Source organism: Cololabis saira, chromosome 13 (assembly GCF_033807715.1).
Source record: "Cololabis saira isolate AMF1-May2022 chromosome 13, fColSai1.1, whole genome shotgun sequence".
In the NCBI taxonomy this organism is placed as follows: domain Eukaryota; kingdom Metazoa; phylum Chordata; class Actinopteri; order Beloniformes; family Belonidae; genus Cololabis; species Cololabis saira.
In genome coordinates this window covers 37,566,255-37,583,658 of record NC_084599.1, presented here as the reverse complement: position 1 = coordinate 37,583,658, position 17,404 = coordinate 37,566,255, and the positions used below count along the sequence as shown (strand labels likewise).

General features: G+C 38.9%; 1 protein-coding gene and 1 non-coding gene across 2 annotated transcripts in view; both read right to left on the bottom strand.

The window, feature by feature from the left end:
- adcyap1r1b (adenylate cyclase activating polypeptide 1b (pituitary) receptor type I) overlaps positions 1 to 17,404 on the bottom strand; it is a 62,625-nt gene that overhangs the window by 13,855 nt on the left and 31,366 nt on the right. Inside the window, exons 2-3 of the mRNA XM_061737276.1 lie at positions 11,524 to 11,653; positions 3,353 to 3,449 (exon numbers count right to left, since the gene is read on the bottom strand). Of these exons, the coding sequence (XP_061593260.1) occupies positions 3,353 to 3,449; positions 11,524 to 11,580 (154 nt within the window). The 5' untranslated portion in view covers positions 11,581 to 11,653. The remainder of the gene's footprint in view (positions 1 to 3,352; positions 3,450 to 11,523; positions 11,654 to 17,404) is intronic.
- Positions 15,300 to 15,372, bottom strand: trnar-ucg (transfer RNA arginine (anticodon UCG)). Its single transcript has one exon. It is a non-coding gene; the product is annotated as a tRNA-Arg (tRNA).

The window sequence follows — 17,404 nt, the reverse complement described above, 5'->3', positions numbered from 1 at the left end:
CAGTAACAGAACTGGTCTGAAAGAGCCAGGACGACTCTTGGAGGCTTGGAGTTACATGATCTGGATGAAGTTATGCAACAGAATATGATTTATGACTTTGAAATATCAATGGTGAGACCGATTTCAGAGTTGTGCTAGAGAAAATGAAGATGTGTAATTGTTTGGGATGGATGATATCTGTAGGACTGATGATTTAATTTGCATCCAATAAAGAAATTTAACCAGATAAACTGATCTAATGAAAATGGCGTAATTGCTCGCAGGTGTGTAGCATCTTTTAAAATCAGGCCGTGATGCACTCGTTACGTAATCTCTTACGCATTACGTGCAGGACCCCAGCACGGCCCCGGGTCTGCCTGACTGGAAATGCATGATGACTGAACAGCACCGGCGCTAACACTTCGGTTTGGTTATTTAAAATGATAAAAATGCTGCTGCTGCAGTCTGTAAAACATCAGCACCGATCCTGAGATAAAAAAAAGAAGGTGCAGCTGCAAAAACCATTCTTAAAGCTCACCCGAACGGTCGTCGTGGCAACGAAACTGTATTAAAATAATATGACGCAGCAGCTTGCAGCTCTAAGGATACAACAAGGACATTAGCATTGATGCTCCCGTTCAGACATTTAAAAGTAAAAGCTTTAAAACTAAACACACACACACAAAGTATCGGTTTATATTTTTAATATTGTGCATCGAGGTGTCATCTGTGAGCTGAGAGATTTTTAGTTTAGTTTTCAGTCATTCTTCATTTATTCAGTCAGACACATGGTTAGCGGTGTGAGTTTTTCGTCCGCCTATTTTTCCCTGTGTTTATTCAGCAGCTTGTTTTTGGATTGTGTTTTGGGTTGAAAACCGTCTTCATCACCTCGAAGCCGAGGGTTTTCCCACTCCTTCCCTGTGCTTCATGTACATGATCAGACCCGGGCGGGAGGAAGAGCTGATGTATTGAGTTTATTCACACAGAGCACTGACAGGTCCAAAAAATAAAGTTACTCCAAAAGGACGAAAAATGCTACCATAAAAGGTGCGATGCCCAAAAATAATAATCCAACAAAAGACGCTTTAAAGGGAGGAAAACAAAGCTACTTATCTATAAACCTAACTGAGACCTGACGCTGGAACAAAACAAGGCTACAAAGTAAAACTATGACCACGAGACTAGACAAACTACGGCTATGGATCTTGGATCTTGGACACTGGCTGGTATGACCAGTACTGGAGTTGAGGGGGGATGAGGGGAGATGGCATCCCCCCTCATCCCCCCTGAAATAAAAACAGTCAAATCACCCCCCCTGTAAAACTGCCATCCCTCCTTTCCATCCCTTATGTCATTTCATCAATGAATGATGTTTTACTGCTATTTCAACATTTAGAGTCATCACCAGAAAAATAACTTATTTGACAATTTTCACCTGTTTTAAGTAAATTTTCACTTGAATTAATTAGAAAAATCTGCCAGTGGGACAAGATTTATCTTCTCATTACAAGCAAAAAAAATCTTGTTCCACTGGCAGATTTTTCTACTTATTTCAAGTGAAAATTTACTTGAAACAGGTGAAAATTGTAGTTTTTTCCAGTGATGAGTCTTGTTTTAAGTGTAATGAGATTTGTTTTTACTAAAATTAGACATTTTAACTACAAATAAGACAAATATTCTTGTTAAGATTTTGAGTTTTTGCAGTGATCCATTTTACTTATTCTGTGAAGGACAGAGTCATATTGATAAGTTCAGAAAACAGTTTTATTGTTGTGTTTTGATGTATTTGATGTAAGTCCAGTGGATATTTAAAGCTTACAGAAGGCTGCATTTAACTGCTGCTATGTCATTCCTGCAGTATTTCTGCAGGTGTTTTGGTCAGTGCTATTTGTAATATATTATATTATTTGTAATCAGCACAAATTATCTGTCCCCATATGATAAAATCCACCATCCCCCCTGATTTTGTTTCACAACTCCAGTACTGGGTATGATGATGTATGACGACACACTGGCACCAGACAACGGGAGACGCAGACTATATGGACACATGGGGGGGGGGAAGAGGGAACAGTTGGACACAATCAGGAATCAGGGGAGACGATCAGACCGGTGACACATGAGGAAGGGCAGAGTTACCTTTCAAAATAAAAGCAGAAATGACGAGACAAAAAACACAAAACAAACATGATCTTCAGCTCGCTGAATAAAGGTGCAGAAATATCCACTGTTACTGTTCAAATCACTGAAATCCCCGTGATGACGGGTCCACACGATGCAGCTGACTTGAGAACAGACTCAGTAACGTAATGTTAACTTTATTTTCTTGGCCAGCAGCTGCCGTGACAGACGAGCAGGCGGGAGAAGAGAAGACCGAGCAAAAAACAGCAAACACACTGCAGAAGTGCAGCTCCTACGCTGCTTTTAGCAATGCTTTTCTTCCATTCATGATTTACAATCCAGGTTCTTTAAACAGCTCAGCTTAGACTTTAGAGTTTAGAGTTAGAGTTTAGACTTCTAACATACTCTTCACTGCATCTGTGTTTCACTCTGGTCAGTAAATCATGGAATAGACATGGGAAAAGAAGCTCTGTGCATGTAGGTTTAACGTACGAGTCCTCTCAAAGTTGGCCCATGGGAATTCAAGGCGATGGATTTTTTTTGAAGGACTGTCGAGTGTTTGCGTAATTTTTCTGTGTTTTGTAGATTGGGTTGGATTTGTTGCCAATTTAACTGGAAAAAGTACATTTGTAATGTTAAATTATGAATTTAAAAACCAGCCTTAATGTTTTAACCATAACCAAGAAATAATTAAAGCTCTCAGTGTTACTTTCTGGTGCCTGAACCAAACCAAAGGAGTAAATAAAAGGATAAAAAAGGGTCTGGACGGGTTTTAACGGGTGTCAAACCTTCATTATAATCTTTAACTCAGAAAACAAGGTCAAGGAGGAGAGCTTGCTCTGAGCCCCCTCCCCCCATCGTTCATCATTTCTGCATCGTTTCAGAAACGAAGCCCATCACTCACTGATCATCTTTAATTATCACGGCAGTCAGTCAAGAAGCCGAGCTTCAACAGCCTCTCCATCTCTGAAAAGGGCAGTGCGGTAAAACACAGGCCTGGCTACGCATTTCTCTGTTTCTATTTAGTCTTTTTATGCAGAAAAATCCCGATGTGAAGCCTTTTCAACGATCAAGCAGGTCAGAGTCAACTCCACATTATAATAGAATCCTCTGCTGCTCATTAGTATTTTGGCCCTGAAGATGTTCTGGTGGTTAATCGCTGAGTTCTCGGTGTAATGAGCTGAAAACTGTCACCAGGAGGGGTTAAGGTGAAGGGAAAGAATAATAAGGTTAAAAAAAAAGAACAACCTACCAAATTCTGTGTTAGAAAGCTCTGATGCCATCATGTCCAAACATTTCTCCTGTTCCCTCTTGATCACACAGTTGGAGGGAACCTGCTGGTCCGAGCCCTGAGAAGAGAAGCAGATAGATGAGGATCAGAGGAAAGACTGGAAACAACAGGACCGGGCCGCATCATTAGCTCCTGCATGTGGTTCGCACCACAGAGTGGAGAGGGTGTAGTCGTGGGCTCCGTTTAAACAACCGACTCGGTTCATCTCTGCAGAGCTGCCGGCACCGTCCCCACGCTCTCAGACCCGGAGGAGGGTCATTACCAAGACAAAACAAACAGAAAAAGCTTTTGAGATGTGGACTTTTCACACCGGTCATGCAGAGGGATCTGGATCTCCGACACGATCGTGACCACAAACTGCAGCTTTACGGCTGCAGATGCTGCCCTTACAATACACCCTATTAGGGCTGGGCAAAAATATCGATATGGCAATATATCGCAATACTTTTCCAGCTGATTCAATATCGATATTCAAAATTTGAATATCATTTTTTTTTTTTTTTTTTTTTATATTTTTTATCCCCGATTTTTTTCCCCATTATATCACCAAGTGCTCCTACCTAAGTGACAGTCCTGGGCATTGCCACTCTCTACCAACCCTGGGAGGGCCCTGCACTGAGTTCAGGTTTTATTTCACATTTTATTTCATTTTATAATTTATTCTTTATATAACACAATTGCCTGTCCTTGAAAAATGAAAAATAATGGACAGAGGTTTATTTATTTATGGATTTATATCTATACTGACTGATCACTGTTCCTGTCCTTGGTTTTAGATAGGACATTTTATTTACTTTTTGTATGAACAGCGGCAAAGTTGAATAAAATATCTATTTACATATCTAAGTACCCATCTTTCTTGTGTTTATTATCATTTGCCACATAATTAAAGCAACCTCATACTAGATTTAATGTTAATTTCATATGTTGTAAATAATATGAAAAACATATACAAATATGTTGTAACTTTAGCTTGTATAGTTATAATAAAACATTGTTTTGACTCAGTTTGTCCCATGAATTGTCACTATAATCTGATGAACGTGCAACTCGGATTTTAAGATCCATAAAGCTTTTTACAGTGTTCAGCAAACTTTATATATCGCAATATATAATTAATATGTGTATTTACACTGTTAATGTTTGTTGTGCCAAAAATTTAATAAAAAAAGATTTAATTTTTTTTTTTGCAATATATCGCAAAATTTGGATATCGCAATATCGTATCGTATCGTGACTCAGGTATCGTGATGTGTATTGTATCGTGAGGTCCTTGGCAATACCCACCCCTACAGCCTATACATGAGCACATCTGCAAAGCAAGTAGATCTAAAGATCTGGTTTCCTTGTTATATGATATTTTTTTTTAAAGTCCGGCTATGTGCCCCTAACTGTGGATGCTCGGTGGAGGAGTGATATTCCAGACTTGGATTTAGATTTTAATTGGAATAACATCTGGTCAAATATCTTACTCACCTCTAGGAACCCAGATCATCAATTAATTCATTTAAATTATGTACATAGAACTTATCTAACTCCTCGAAGGTTATGTGCGGTGAAATTGTTAAATACTCCATACTGTACTCTGTGTATCTCCAATGAAATTGGTACTTTTTTTTCATATGATTTGGGAATGCCAAGGAGTTTTGGAGTTTTGGAGGATGGTTGCTTCTAAACTCTCATTACTTTGTACTATTAACATTACACCATCCCCAACCATATTTTTATTAAATGATATATCCCTGTTGCATTTGAAATTTTCACAAGAACACATCTTTCTTGCGGGAGTAACAGCAGCAAAGAAAATTGTGGCTATGAGATGGAAAACTCCTCATACTTTAACATTCCAACAATGGGCTCTCACTTTTTTATATATTGTGTATATGGAACTCTCGATTGCCCGGCTACACGGTGCAAGAGAGAAGAACATTAATACATGGTCTCAATTCGCAGAGGTGCACAAAAACATGTTTTAAAATTGTACTTGACCTTATAAGGTGCTCTTCTTCGGCTTGGTGTATTGATGTATATTTATATGTGGTATATTTGCGTAAATATATAGGTACTTTGTCTTTCAACACGATCGCCACCACAAACCTGCAGCTTTACGGCTGCAGATGTGGGAGTCGTCTCCAGGGACGCTTTTATTACCGCCTGAGACAGTCAGGGCGACGCCACGTTACAGCTTTGAGGGCGTCGAGGGCGACATCTATTACCTGACATAATCACTGCTCACAGGGTTCATGCAAGATTGAGTTTTCTCTTTGTTGAAAAGCCACAGTCACCGTTTGAAGACCCGTCCCGCTCCTGCTCAGTCCAATCGATCGTTGGATTGAGCATTATTTAAATCCTCTACGAGGATTTGTGTGAATAAGGACATTGTAAAGCGAAAGGGAAGCTTAAACTAAGCTGTATAAGGTGATTATATATGGTTAAGTGGTTACATGATGCATGTGAACAATACTGATTCAAGTATTAGTTCATTATAGATATATACCTTTTATTATATATTATTATAGAATGAAACCTCAAATCCCTACAGAAAACCCCAACCATGACACCCATTCCTGTGACTGCATCACCCTGTGGTCCAAAACCCCACCGGCTGCCTGCGCCTCAACAAATACAATTCAACTTCTATTTACCCAGAAGTCCATCAATAATCAGACCACTCCTTATCCCACTGACCCCTCCATCATCACACTTCCTCATTAACCTCCGTTCTTCTGACGCTAACCTTCTTTCCATTCCTCTCAGGACCAAACACCAAACTGGTTGTACCAGAGCTTTCTCATTTGCTGGATTTTTATTTATTTTTTGGTACCATCTTTATTTTTCTGCTCAATAATAATTTCCTGTAGATGGTACTTTCAAAAGCAACTGTATTTCTTATGTTGAGTCTATTTGAGCACCTCTCTGGAATCTTTCTGTCGTTGAGTCCTGTGTGTGACTTCCCATGTCATTATCATGAGATCCATTTAAAGACTACATAATTATATCTTATCTTTAACGTCCTGGGTCACTTCACTACATATAATTAGGTCAATCTGAATAAAACCAGCACGATCAGCTTCACACCACATGCACGTGGCTGCATGTAACCGTTTACAGCTGGTTAATGATGACTAGATGATCACATGATTGATGGGATGTTACACACCGTTTAAAAGTAGATCCATTCATGTTTGATCATCATAGTTTGCACTTTAGTCCGTAAAATACAAATAAGGTGACAACAAAAATATGTTTAATGGTATTCTGGTTGGGTTCGCTCGGCCCTCATCATTGTTTTAACACAATTTTGTAGGCTATAAAAATGCATAAGATTACATGTTAAGGCAATGAAGTCAAAGGCGTCGTTGGTTGATTGAGTGGCGTGAAATTGCGAGGATGGTGAAAGAAAAGTTGAAGGCAGATGTACAGTTTTGTGCTGCATTTCATTGAACGAAAAGTGTTATATAAATAAAGTTTGATTTGATTGGACTGAAGTATTTGATGTCTCTGTGTGCTAGATCTTATTTTAAGGCTTTGATGCATGTAAAAACAAAATGTGGGGCCTACAATTCAGAATGTTGTTGTGATGGACAGAGGATGATGCCCGTGCTCCGTGAAATGACTTTTTGTCTCTCATTCTCTTGAGTTAAAACTTAAACACAGAGCAAAGACTCCAGAGCGTCTCTGGAGTTGATGGACTGTCTTCGATGGTGACTCTACTTTTGGAGTACAGGTGAGCAGAGGTGTCTTCAGTATTCACATTCATTACTCAGGTAGAAGTATAGATACTAGAGTTTATAAATCCTCCTGTAGAAGTTGAAGTATCAACTCAACTTTTTTACTCAAGTAAAAGTATAAAAGTACTGGTTTCAAAACTACTTAAAGTATAAAAGTAAAAGTAATGTAAGGGGGAAAAAAGCCATTAAGGACAAAAGCCATTGAAATGAATGCATCTTAGTATAATGCAAATATATTAAAGAACCATATATGTGTACTATTGAGCATTAACATGTGTTTCAGAGAGCAGGAGATATGATGACTAGTTGCCTATAAGTATTGTCATGGTTCAAAAAGTCAAACTTCAGAGGCATGTTATCATTTATCCTAACCTTTATTGGAATGTACATCCAAGTTTAGTTGCAGGAATCTGAGGGAACAGATGTAAGAACAAAACTGGACAAGAACATCTGAAACAACCACAACCAAATTCACTCTATCCGGATGGAGCAATTTAACTGGATAGTTTTTTTTTAAAGGCCGAAATGAAATAGAGTAACGAGGCTGTTTTTAAAATTTAAGGAGTAGAAAGTACAGATAATTGCGTGAAAATGTAAGGAGTAAAAGTAAAAAGTCATCTGAAAAATAATTACTCCAGTGAAGTATAGATAACCAAAATTTCTACTTAAGTAAGGTAACAAAGTATTTGTACTTCGTTACTTGACACCTCTGCAGGTGAGTAGGATATAGGTGAGTATACAGGTGAGTAGGGCCCTCACACCTTTAACCAACAGGAATCACGCTGCACACACACTGAATGAATGATGAGGGGATCCTTTCCCATCATTCTTGCCACACGCTGATCAATGAATTATTGATGCACTCTCTTAAGTGAATGTCTGCGCGAGTGTGTGAAAATCAATCCTTGTTTTTGCTGAATTTATTCAGAAGCTCCACCTGTTGCTGAGCCCGTTGGTTTATTGATCACGTATCTGTATGTGTGTAAACTATTGACTCAGTCTTACATCCAAGCAGGCCGTGTGGAGAATATCCATTTAGTTTCCTCTGAAGAGGACGGCCGCGAACAAGTGGATTTAGCAAAAATCAATATTGTAATTGTAATTTATTTATTTCAAAACGGGGGCAGTGCACAATCAGACATTAATCTTGTACAAGAGAATATACATTGTGCCAGCTTGTAGCAGCTTGCTATTTTCCACCTGTAGTCCTTGGGCAGGTTGATGGAATAGTACATACAAATTTGTATAGAAAAAAGAAAAAATAAGTAAAAGAGCAGAACAAAGCAAAGAGACAATAGATAAAATAAATAAATAAAAACATGGAAGCAGATTCAACAGAGCGTGGGATCTGTCAGATGTTGGCACCTAAGATTTAAAGCTAGGCTGCCCCCCCAACACACACACACACACACACACACACACACACACACACACACACACACACACACACACACACACACACACACAATTAGGGATGCCCCGATACCATTTTTTTCGCACCAAGTACGAGAACGAGTATTTTAATTTGTGTACTTGCCGATACCGAGTACCGATACGATACTTCTACCACAAAAATAACTAGGCTAAAAATTCAATGAAAAATGCAATGAATTTGCAACAGATAGAAAATAAATAAAGTGAGTAGAATAACTTTTAAACAAAAAATAATCTTTCTGTGTAAATAAAAAGTCTCCACACTGGCACTGTGTTCACAGTTAAGAAAATATCGAACATATAACATCAATTAAACATCATATCGCGGCTCGAGTGCGTCGAGAAGACGGTGAAATCCTTCGTCTTCTCCAACTGACAGTGGCTGCTCATCCAGCGCTTTATAACGGCTTAAAGCCTCCGTTATTTTAACGGCCCCTGGGTCGTCTCTTGCCATCGTCTGTTGCTTTTGCAGAACCTGAGCTAATGTTGGCTGATCTTGCAGTAGCATTAGCAAACTCTGTATCCTCAGCTTTATGATGCGTCTTGAGATGTTTTATCAAGTTGCTGGTATTAAACCACGTATTCTCCTTCCCTCCTCTTGACACCTTAGCAGCACGTAGCTTTAGTCTGCCTTGCTTCTGTCATCGTCCCTTATTTTGAAATATGTCCACACTGCTGACATCCCGCTGCATTCATTGTCGCTATCTTGCCTGAAACGGCGCTGCCAGTCTCACTCATGGGTATCACCATAGACATATATACGTAGACGCAGCATCGAGTGTTCTTGCCCGCTGCTGCGATACGTCAACGTCGCCGCCATATTGGATGTGGCAAGACTGCGCTGTAAACTAAGTAAATGGACTTACTTTCATAAAGCGCCTTTCTACAAAGACATTTACGTTTTACGTCTCATTTATTCATTCACATACGCACTAATATACTTGGGAAACAGTTATGCACCAAATATAATATATTTAATTTTCTCAGATGGCAAAAATAAGAACTTTATTGATCCCACATAGGAGTAATTCATGTTATATCAGCTATAGAGAACAAGGTAGAAAAATAGAGAAACATATTTTCTTATCAACAAAGCATATTTTACATTTCAAGTAACAAAATAACATATTTGAGCCATTTTATTGTCTGAAAAATTGTTCAAATGTTATTTTATTGTCTGAAAAATTGTTCAAATATGTTATTTTGTTATTTGAAATTTTTTTTATTTGTTTTGTTGATGAAAAAATATGTTTCTCTATTGTTGTGAGGGGGGATATATATTGTTTTTCGGCACTACCTTGTTCTCTATAGCTGATATAACATGAATTACTCCTATGTGGGATCAATAAAGTTCTTATTTTTGCCATCTGAGAAAATTAAATATATTATATTTGGTTCCTAACTGTTTCCCAAGTTTATTAGTGCGTGAATGAATAAATGAGACGTAAAACGTAAATTTCTTTGTAGAAAGGCGCTTTATGAAAATAAGTCCATTTACTTGTATTAGTTTACAGCGCAGTCTTGAACATCCAATATGGCGGCGACGTTGACGTACGGCTCAGCGCTCGATGAGGCGTCTACGTATATATGTCTATGGGTATCACTCTCTTCTCATCACCACGCTGACTGCGGCTCAACATCTCCCCCTAGAGTCCTAATCAGTAACTACAACAACAATGAAGTGGTATCAGTGTGTGGTATCGGAGAATTTTTGCGAGTACGAGTATATGAGAGCAGTATCGGCCCCGATACCAATACCAGTATCGGTATCGGGGCATCCCTACACACAACACACTTCATAAATGTTTACACACTTGTCTTGACAGTAACCAACGCTTGGCAAGATGTGAGAGGGTGTGAGGACTTCTACATGAAATAATGTCTGTTGGCAGAATATTCCATTGAGTCATTACAATACAGGAGAATGATGACTTCCCAAACGCAGTTTTGTGTTGGGGTCCACTACACTCACCCCTTGTAACAGATCTGGTTGTTCGTGTTGACTTCTCAGAGCAGAGTAACACATTGTTTCAAGGGGGGAGCTGCAGCATTATGAATAATTTTAAAAAGTAAGCAGACATTTGAGTGCTTGATCAGATTCTCAAAGTTTAAGATTTCATCTGTTGAGTATATGACAGTGATGGTAGCCACGTCGTTTTTTTTATCATGGATTTTTAGGGCACCTTTGCGTAATGATTCAAGTGGTTTTAGAACTGTTTTATTTGACCAGCTTGTAATGCAATATAAAAAATGCAGTATAATCATTAGGCCTGTGTTGAAAAAAAATCGATTTTCCGATTCTAAATCAATTCTCATATTAATTCCTAAAAATCGATTCTTATGTCTAAAGATCGATTTTTTTTTTTAAATTTATTTATTTATTTTTTTCATCATTTTCGCCAGGTGAACTTTAATCCCAGTAGTCGGACACACAGTTTGTCATGACACTTCTTAAAAATGCCAGGTGCTTCATAGCAATATGTGTGCGTGGTGACAGAATAAATTAGATAAGCTAAAATGATTTGTTTACTGCATGAACTGTTGAAATTTCTTTCTTTTTTGCACTTTAAATGAATATTGAAAGGCCTGTTTGAGTTATTTATTTCTTAGTTATTTCACAATAATTATTGTGAAATTATTATTTCACTAGTTATTTTACAGTCATATAATTCAGGCAACAGCTCAAAAAACATTTTAAATAACACTAAGCCAAATCAATATCGAATCGGATCGAATCGAATCATGATAATCTATTCTGAATATTAAGAATCGGAATCGAATCGATTCTTGACATTTGAATCGATACCCAGCCCTAATAATCATAGTATTCAGATACATACTGGAGGCCTGAATATTCTCTCCATCCATTCATGCCCGGCTTTCAAATGACGGCTCACAATGGGTGACTTTATGGTAACTTTGTCCACTTAGGAGCGATATGAATGAATAAATAGACAGATAACTCACCAAGGGCAAGAGGAGCAGCAGGGCGAGGGCCAGCGGGCTGATGTTAGCAGCAGACATTTTGTACTCCTCGGTCAGCAGTTTGGAAGGGATGCACAGAAAAACGCTGCAGGACGCCGGCTCACCTCGGGATCTGGAAGAGTGTGGGACAGAGAGAGAAAGGACATCTTTACTGCATCTCATCCGTTCATACAAACGCATTCCCTCACAAATTTCTCCCCCGCTGCGTCGGCTTTCTGTAACTGTCGGTGTAAATCTCTGCAGAGCAAATCCAAACTTGAAAAGCGCTTTTCTACTTCAACAACAGACGATGTTGAAAAAGCTCAGCGGAGCTTTGGGTTTGATCCAAGAAATGAATGTGATGCAGACTAATGACGAAACTGGGAATCGTTTCAGCCCAACGATCTTGAACAAGAGTCAGTGGCGTCACATTATTAGAGATATTCTTGTAGTACTAGCTGTTACTGATTCTGTTAAAGAAGCGAGAAGAAGCCTGGACAAGTCCAACATGTTTGAAAGGGTTGGCTGGAAAAGAAAAATATTCTCTCTCTCATATCACAGAAAAGTTGCATCTAAACAAACCGCAAGACTTACAGATGTATCTTTTTTGGACGGACGAGACCAAAGTGGTGATGTTTGCATACAAAAACCTCTCAGCACTAGGAATGGGCGATATTTTACCGTCCACAATAAACCGTCAAAAAAATTCCCCACGGTAAGAATTTGTCATCTCGCGGTAAAAACGATAAATTCCTGTTATGGTTCTGCGTTAAATCCACGCACAACGTACGTTTGCTTGAAGGAAGGAAGGAAGGAAGGAAGGAAGGAAGGAAGGAAGGAAGGAAGGAAGGAAGGAAGGAAGGAAGGAACCTGAAAGAAAGAAAGAAAGAAAGAAAGAAAGAAAGAAAGAAAGAAAGAAAGAAAGAAAGAAAGAAAGAAAGAAAGAAAGAAAGAAAGAAAGAAAGAAAGAAAGAAAGAAAGAAAGAAATTAAGAAAGAAAGAAAGAAAGAAAGAAATGAGCCATAAAGAAAGAAAGAAAGAAAGAAAGAAAGAAAGAAAGAAAGAAAGAAAGAAAGAAAGAAAGAAAGAAAGAAAGAAAGAAAGAAAGAAAGAAAGAAAGAAAGAAAGAAAGAAAGAAGGATAAATTCCCGTTGATGACGTTTTTGTGTAACAAAGAGGGAGAAGGAGATAGATTTATAGTTGAAAAGATGGAGTTGAATTGGTATTTTTTTTATCGTTATTGGGATAAATGCCAGAAATTATCGTGATACATTTTTTAGTCCATACCGCCCATCCCTACTCAGCACCACGTTTGGTGAAAGTCAAACGTTTCAGCACAAACTCCTTACACCCACCATCGACCACAGGATGAGTGATGTGGGTTTTTAAGTCGACCAACGGATCAAACAGGGTCAACGGGTTTGTTTGTTTTATTTAGGATCCCCATTAGCATTAACACTTAATACATAACAGACATACATTATACATGACAAACAAAACAGTAATAGACACAACTCCCTTAGTCACAAACAACACAGTGGATAACTAAATCACCATCATTCTCAGACATAAATACATAGAAATGAAATGAAATAAACCACCTTTATAAACAATACCTGCCTGAAATGACCTTATCTTAAAATTCTTGACCACTTTTCACCTTTATTGTGATAGGGTTTACACTACCTGTAATTCTATTCAAACCTCATTCTATTCCTTTCCAAATGTCAAATCATAATTCATTAAATTTTAAAAGATATTGTTTCAACTGAATCTTAAACCAATCTTTTCTACCTACATGAGGTACATGATCCCAAACACACAAACAATCGGTGTTGATGTAATCCAGACCAAGTCCCGGGTTCCATCTGATGGAAATGCTGCAGCCGGATCTTCAGCCTCAATGAAGCAAAGCGACAAAAAGAGTGAGCTGAAGCTCCTTCCCGACAACCATAACGTCCTGAACGCGGCTCTAAAAGCTCCCGAGTCAGTCAGGACACCGAGTTTCTCCACACATGCTGCTGCTGCAGTTTTGCTTCTGCATTTTGGGGGAGTTTGTCGAACAACAACATTGTGTAATATCACGTTTTTTGTTAATGTGGTTAATGTTTAACCACACTTTTTAAAGATTAAGCTTTTTTTTTTTTATTCAAACAGGTTAAAACAAAAACAAAAAATAATTAGAATACATAAAATGTATATACAAAAAAAACATAAGCAAAACAAAGCAAATTAAAGAGACAAATCAATATGTGGATAAATACTGTATTTCCTGTTTGAAAGGGTGTAGGATGAAGTTTCAAAAAACGTTTCTAGTCCTACCCCTTCTAATGTTCTGTTTTTACAATTTCTTCATTTCACAGAATTCCAAAAGATACGACGGAGTATTAGGGCCAAACTAAGACAAAAAAAATGGAAATTACGAGAATAAAGTCATAATATAACGAGAATAAAGTCATAATATTTTGAGAATAAAGTCGTAATATTTTGAAAATAAAGTAATAATATTTTGAGAATAAAGTCGTAATATTACGAGAATAAAGGCGTAATATTAAATATATTATATATGAATATAACTTCACAAGATGCTCAATATTCCTCATTTTAACACAGGGAGAAGACTGCTCTTCTTAGAGTTCTCATAAATTATATTCTCATAATATTACGACTTTATTCTCATAATATTACGATTTTATTCTATTACGACTTTATTCTCGCAACATTATGACTTTATTCTCATTATATTATGACTTTATTCTCGTAACTTCCTTTTTTTTTTGTCTTAGTTTGGCCCTAACACTCCGTCGTAAAAAGAAAAGCATAAAAGAGAAAGAAAAAGTGGTTCAGCTGAGCAAGGCCCTTTGGTCATTGGCTGTTCATGTGTCCATTTCCATTTTGTATCCATTAAGGGCCTGATTTACTAACGATTTGCGTGTGTAAAAACGTGTGCAAACTTGACATCACCCGCAAACCAAAGTGCCAGCTGATCTACTAACAGCGTGCAAAGACGACTGCGTCTCTCAAATGCGCAAAATAGCACACGCAATTCATTTAGTACTTTTGCCCTGATGAATAATCAATATGGGGCGTACCCGCCAGAAATCGCTAAATACTGGGAGGGGAAGATGCAAATTGGTCCATTTACCACACACAATGAGATTTACCAAGCCTGAAGGTTTTTGCGCGTATTGTGATTGCGTCTGTATTTAATAAGTTCGAAAGGAAGGTGCTAATCTGCTGCTGCTGTTATTGTGGCAAGGAGGCGACATCCAAAATCAAAGAATACGCAGAGAGAGAGTCTTTATTCTGCTGCATGCTATTTTAAAAATGGTTTTATTAGTTTTATTAGTTTTATTAAGTTTTATTAAAGGCCACTTTTTCTTTAGTTCTTCGCCTTATATCTTGCCACCTTCTTTTAATGTGCCCCCCTCCACTCGCCCACAAGCAGGCCAAGCCTTTGTGCCAAACTTTGTATTTTATTGATTACTTATCTTATTGAACGTGAAATCATCCTTCGTAAATTACATTTAATTAAAACCCGTGCTTATTAATCACAAAACACTTCTTTTCACAACACATTCTTTCTCTGCATTTAACCCATTTTCTAGTCGAACTAGTAGCAGTGGGCTGCCATTTGCACGGCGCCCGGGGAGCAGTAAGGGTTATGGGCCTTGCTCAGGGGCCCAAAGTGGTTGACCTTGGTTGCAATCCAGCTTGAACCTGGGACCTCCAGACTCCAGCCCTCCTCTGTAACCACTAGGCCACCACTCCCAAAAGAGCGACCGCGGCAGGACTCGAACCTGCAATCTTCTGATCCGAAGTCAGACGCCTTATCCATTAGGCCACGCGGCCGCTAAGGCACCAGGTTCACACATGCATTCTCCACCATGGCGTCCAGACCTCAACAGCCTAACGCCACGATTTTTATGGAAGTAAATCTGTCTCATCGGAGTTTGAAAGAAAAAAGTGATTGAATTTCTAGCACTGAGTATTTATGTATTGAAATCTTGTATCAGCAAGAAAGGAGTGAAAGTAGTGCAGGTGATCGGCTTCAGGAGAGATGGTATGTCTGGTGGCTTATTAATCACAAAACACAGGTTAAACATCATGACCAAATCCGCTCCGACCCGGTGTGTCAGTGATCAGCGCAGACAGACTGCAGCTTCGCCTGAATTATTGTTCTGCGTTAAATCGACGGCGTAGCAGACGGCGTAGGGTCGCGGTGCGGTGTGCGTCGCCGCGTACCCTACGCCGTCGTTTCTGCGTTGGTGTGACGCGGAACCATAAATCAGCCAATCAGGGTGCAAGGGGTTGGGGGAGCTGGGTTGATGTTGATCCGCAGACAAAACTTGTTAAGGAGCATCAAACTCACTCTTATCTACGCGGAAATAACGCTAAAATATAAAGAAGGCTTCCCAAAGTGTGATCTATGGTGAAATAGGAAAATTAAGATGTGCAACTCTTCTAAAGGTGAGACATGCATTTAATTGACTTCATGGCGCCAGCCTTGGCGTTTATTATTACGCAAATGTGGAATGTTTGGGTCTGTCTAATTTCGTCAAATTAAATTTGGAGATTCACCGTTCACATTTTTATGTGTATGCGTTGTATGAGAGAGAGATAGAGAGGGCGAGGGAGGGAGGGAGAGACGTGGCCTGTACGTCGTTGTTTTTTGTTTTTTTGCAGTTTGGGTGCACAATACACATACGTGTGTGTGTGTGTGTGTGTGTGTGTGTGTGTGTGTGTGTGTGTGTGTGTGTGTGTGTGTGTGTGTGTGTGTGTGTGTGTGTGTATTAAAAAGAGATTTTGCAGTATGTTGTGTAATTGAAACTGGTTTGCTGTGATCGTTGATGGCAAACTCATATTAAGCATTTACATCGCTGGTTATTATGTGCCCCCCAATTAGATCTGTTCTGCCGCCGACTCTGTTTTAACCTCATCTGCCGTTCTTTTTGTCTTACCAACTGCATTTATTCTATCGCAGATTTTTTCCGATATTGCGTTTCTTTTGGTAATGTTTAAATGTCTTTGCTGTAGTTCATGAATGTGTTTATTTGCCTCTTCCACTAATATTTGTAACTCCACCGCGTCAAATTTCATTTTGCGCTTGCGACTATCCTGCTTTCCATCCAGACTCTCCATGGCGCAAAGTTTGCGCTCGCAAACCCTAAGACGCGCAACACCTAATTTAAATACTGCTGTTTGCACCTGTTATCAATTGCGCACGCAATCTTAGTTGATCACCCGCAAAACACACAACAACAGCACGCGCAAACTTTTCAGTGCACACGCAATTTAGTACTCTTTATTTAGGATCTTAGTAAATCGGGCCCTTAAGAGTATTGATTTTAAAGATTTGTTTAAACTTACTTGGTGATTTGCATGATTTAATTTCATCTTTGCAGTTGTTCCACAGATTAACTCCCATCACTGATACACAATGGGTTTTTATGTTTGTTCGTACATGCTGTTTTTTGAAATTACATATTCCCTTGAGATTGTGTTTATTTTCTTTTATTTGAAACAACTTCTGGATGTCTTGTGGCAACTGACGCTGATTCGCTTTGTGCATGATTTGTATAGTTTCGACCAGATCACACAACACAGCTTCACAAACATCTTAACAATAAAAGCCCAACTTGCCCTCATTCCAGTTAAAATGTGTCCATTATCTCTGATTGCACTCAAGCATGGAAGCAGCATTACTGTGAAGTAACTGAGGGGAGAACATGAGCAGCGTACGGAGCTGCGCGTCTGTAATGAGTCCTGCAGGACGCTGCAGGACGCTGCAGGACGCTGCAGGACGCTGCAGGACGCTGCAGGACGCTGCAGGACGCTGCAGGACGCTGCAGGACGCTGCAGGACGCTGCAGGACGCTGCAGGA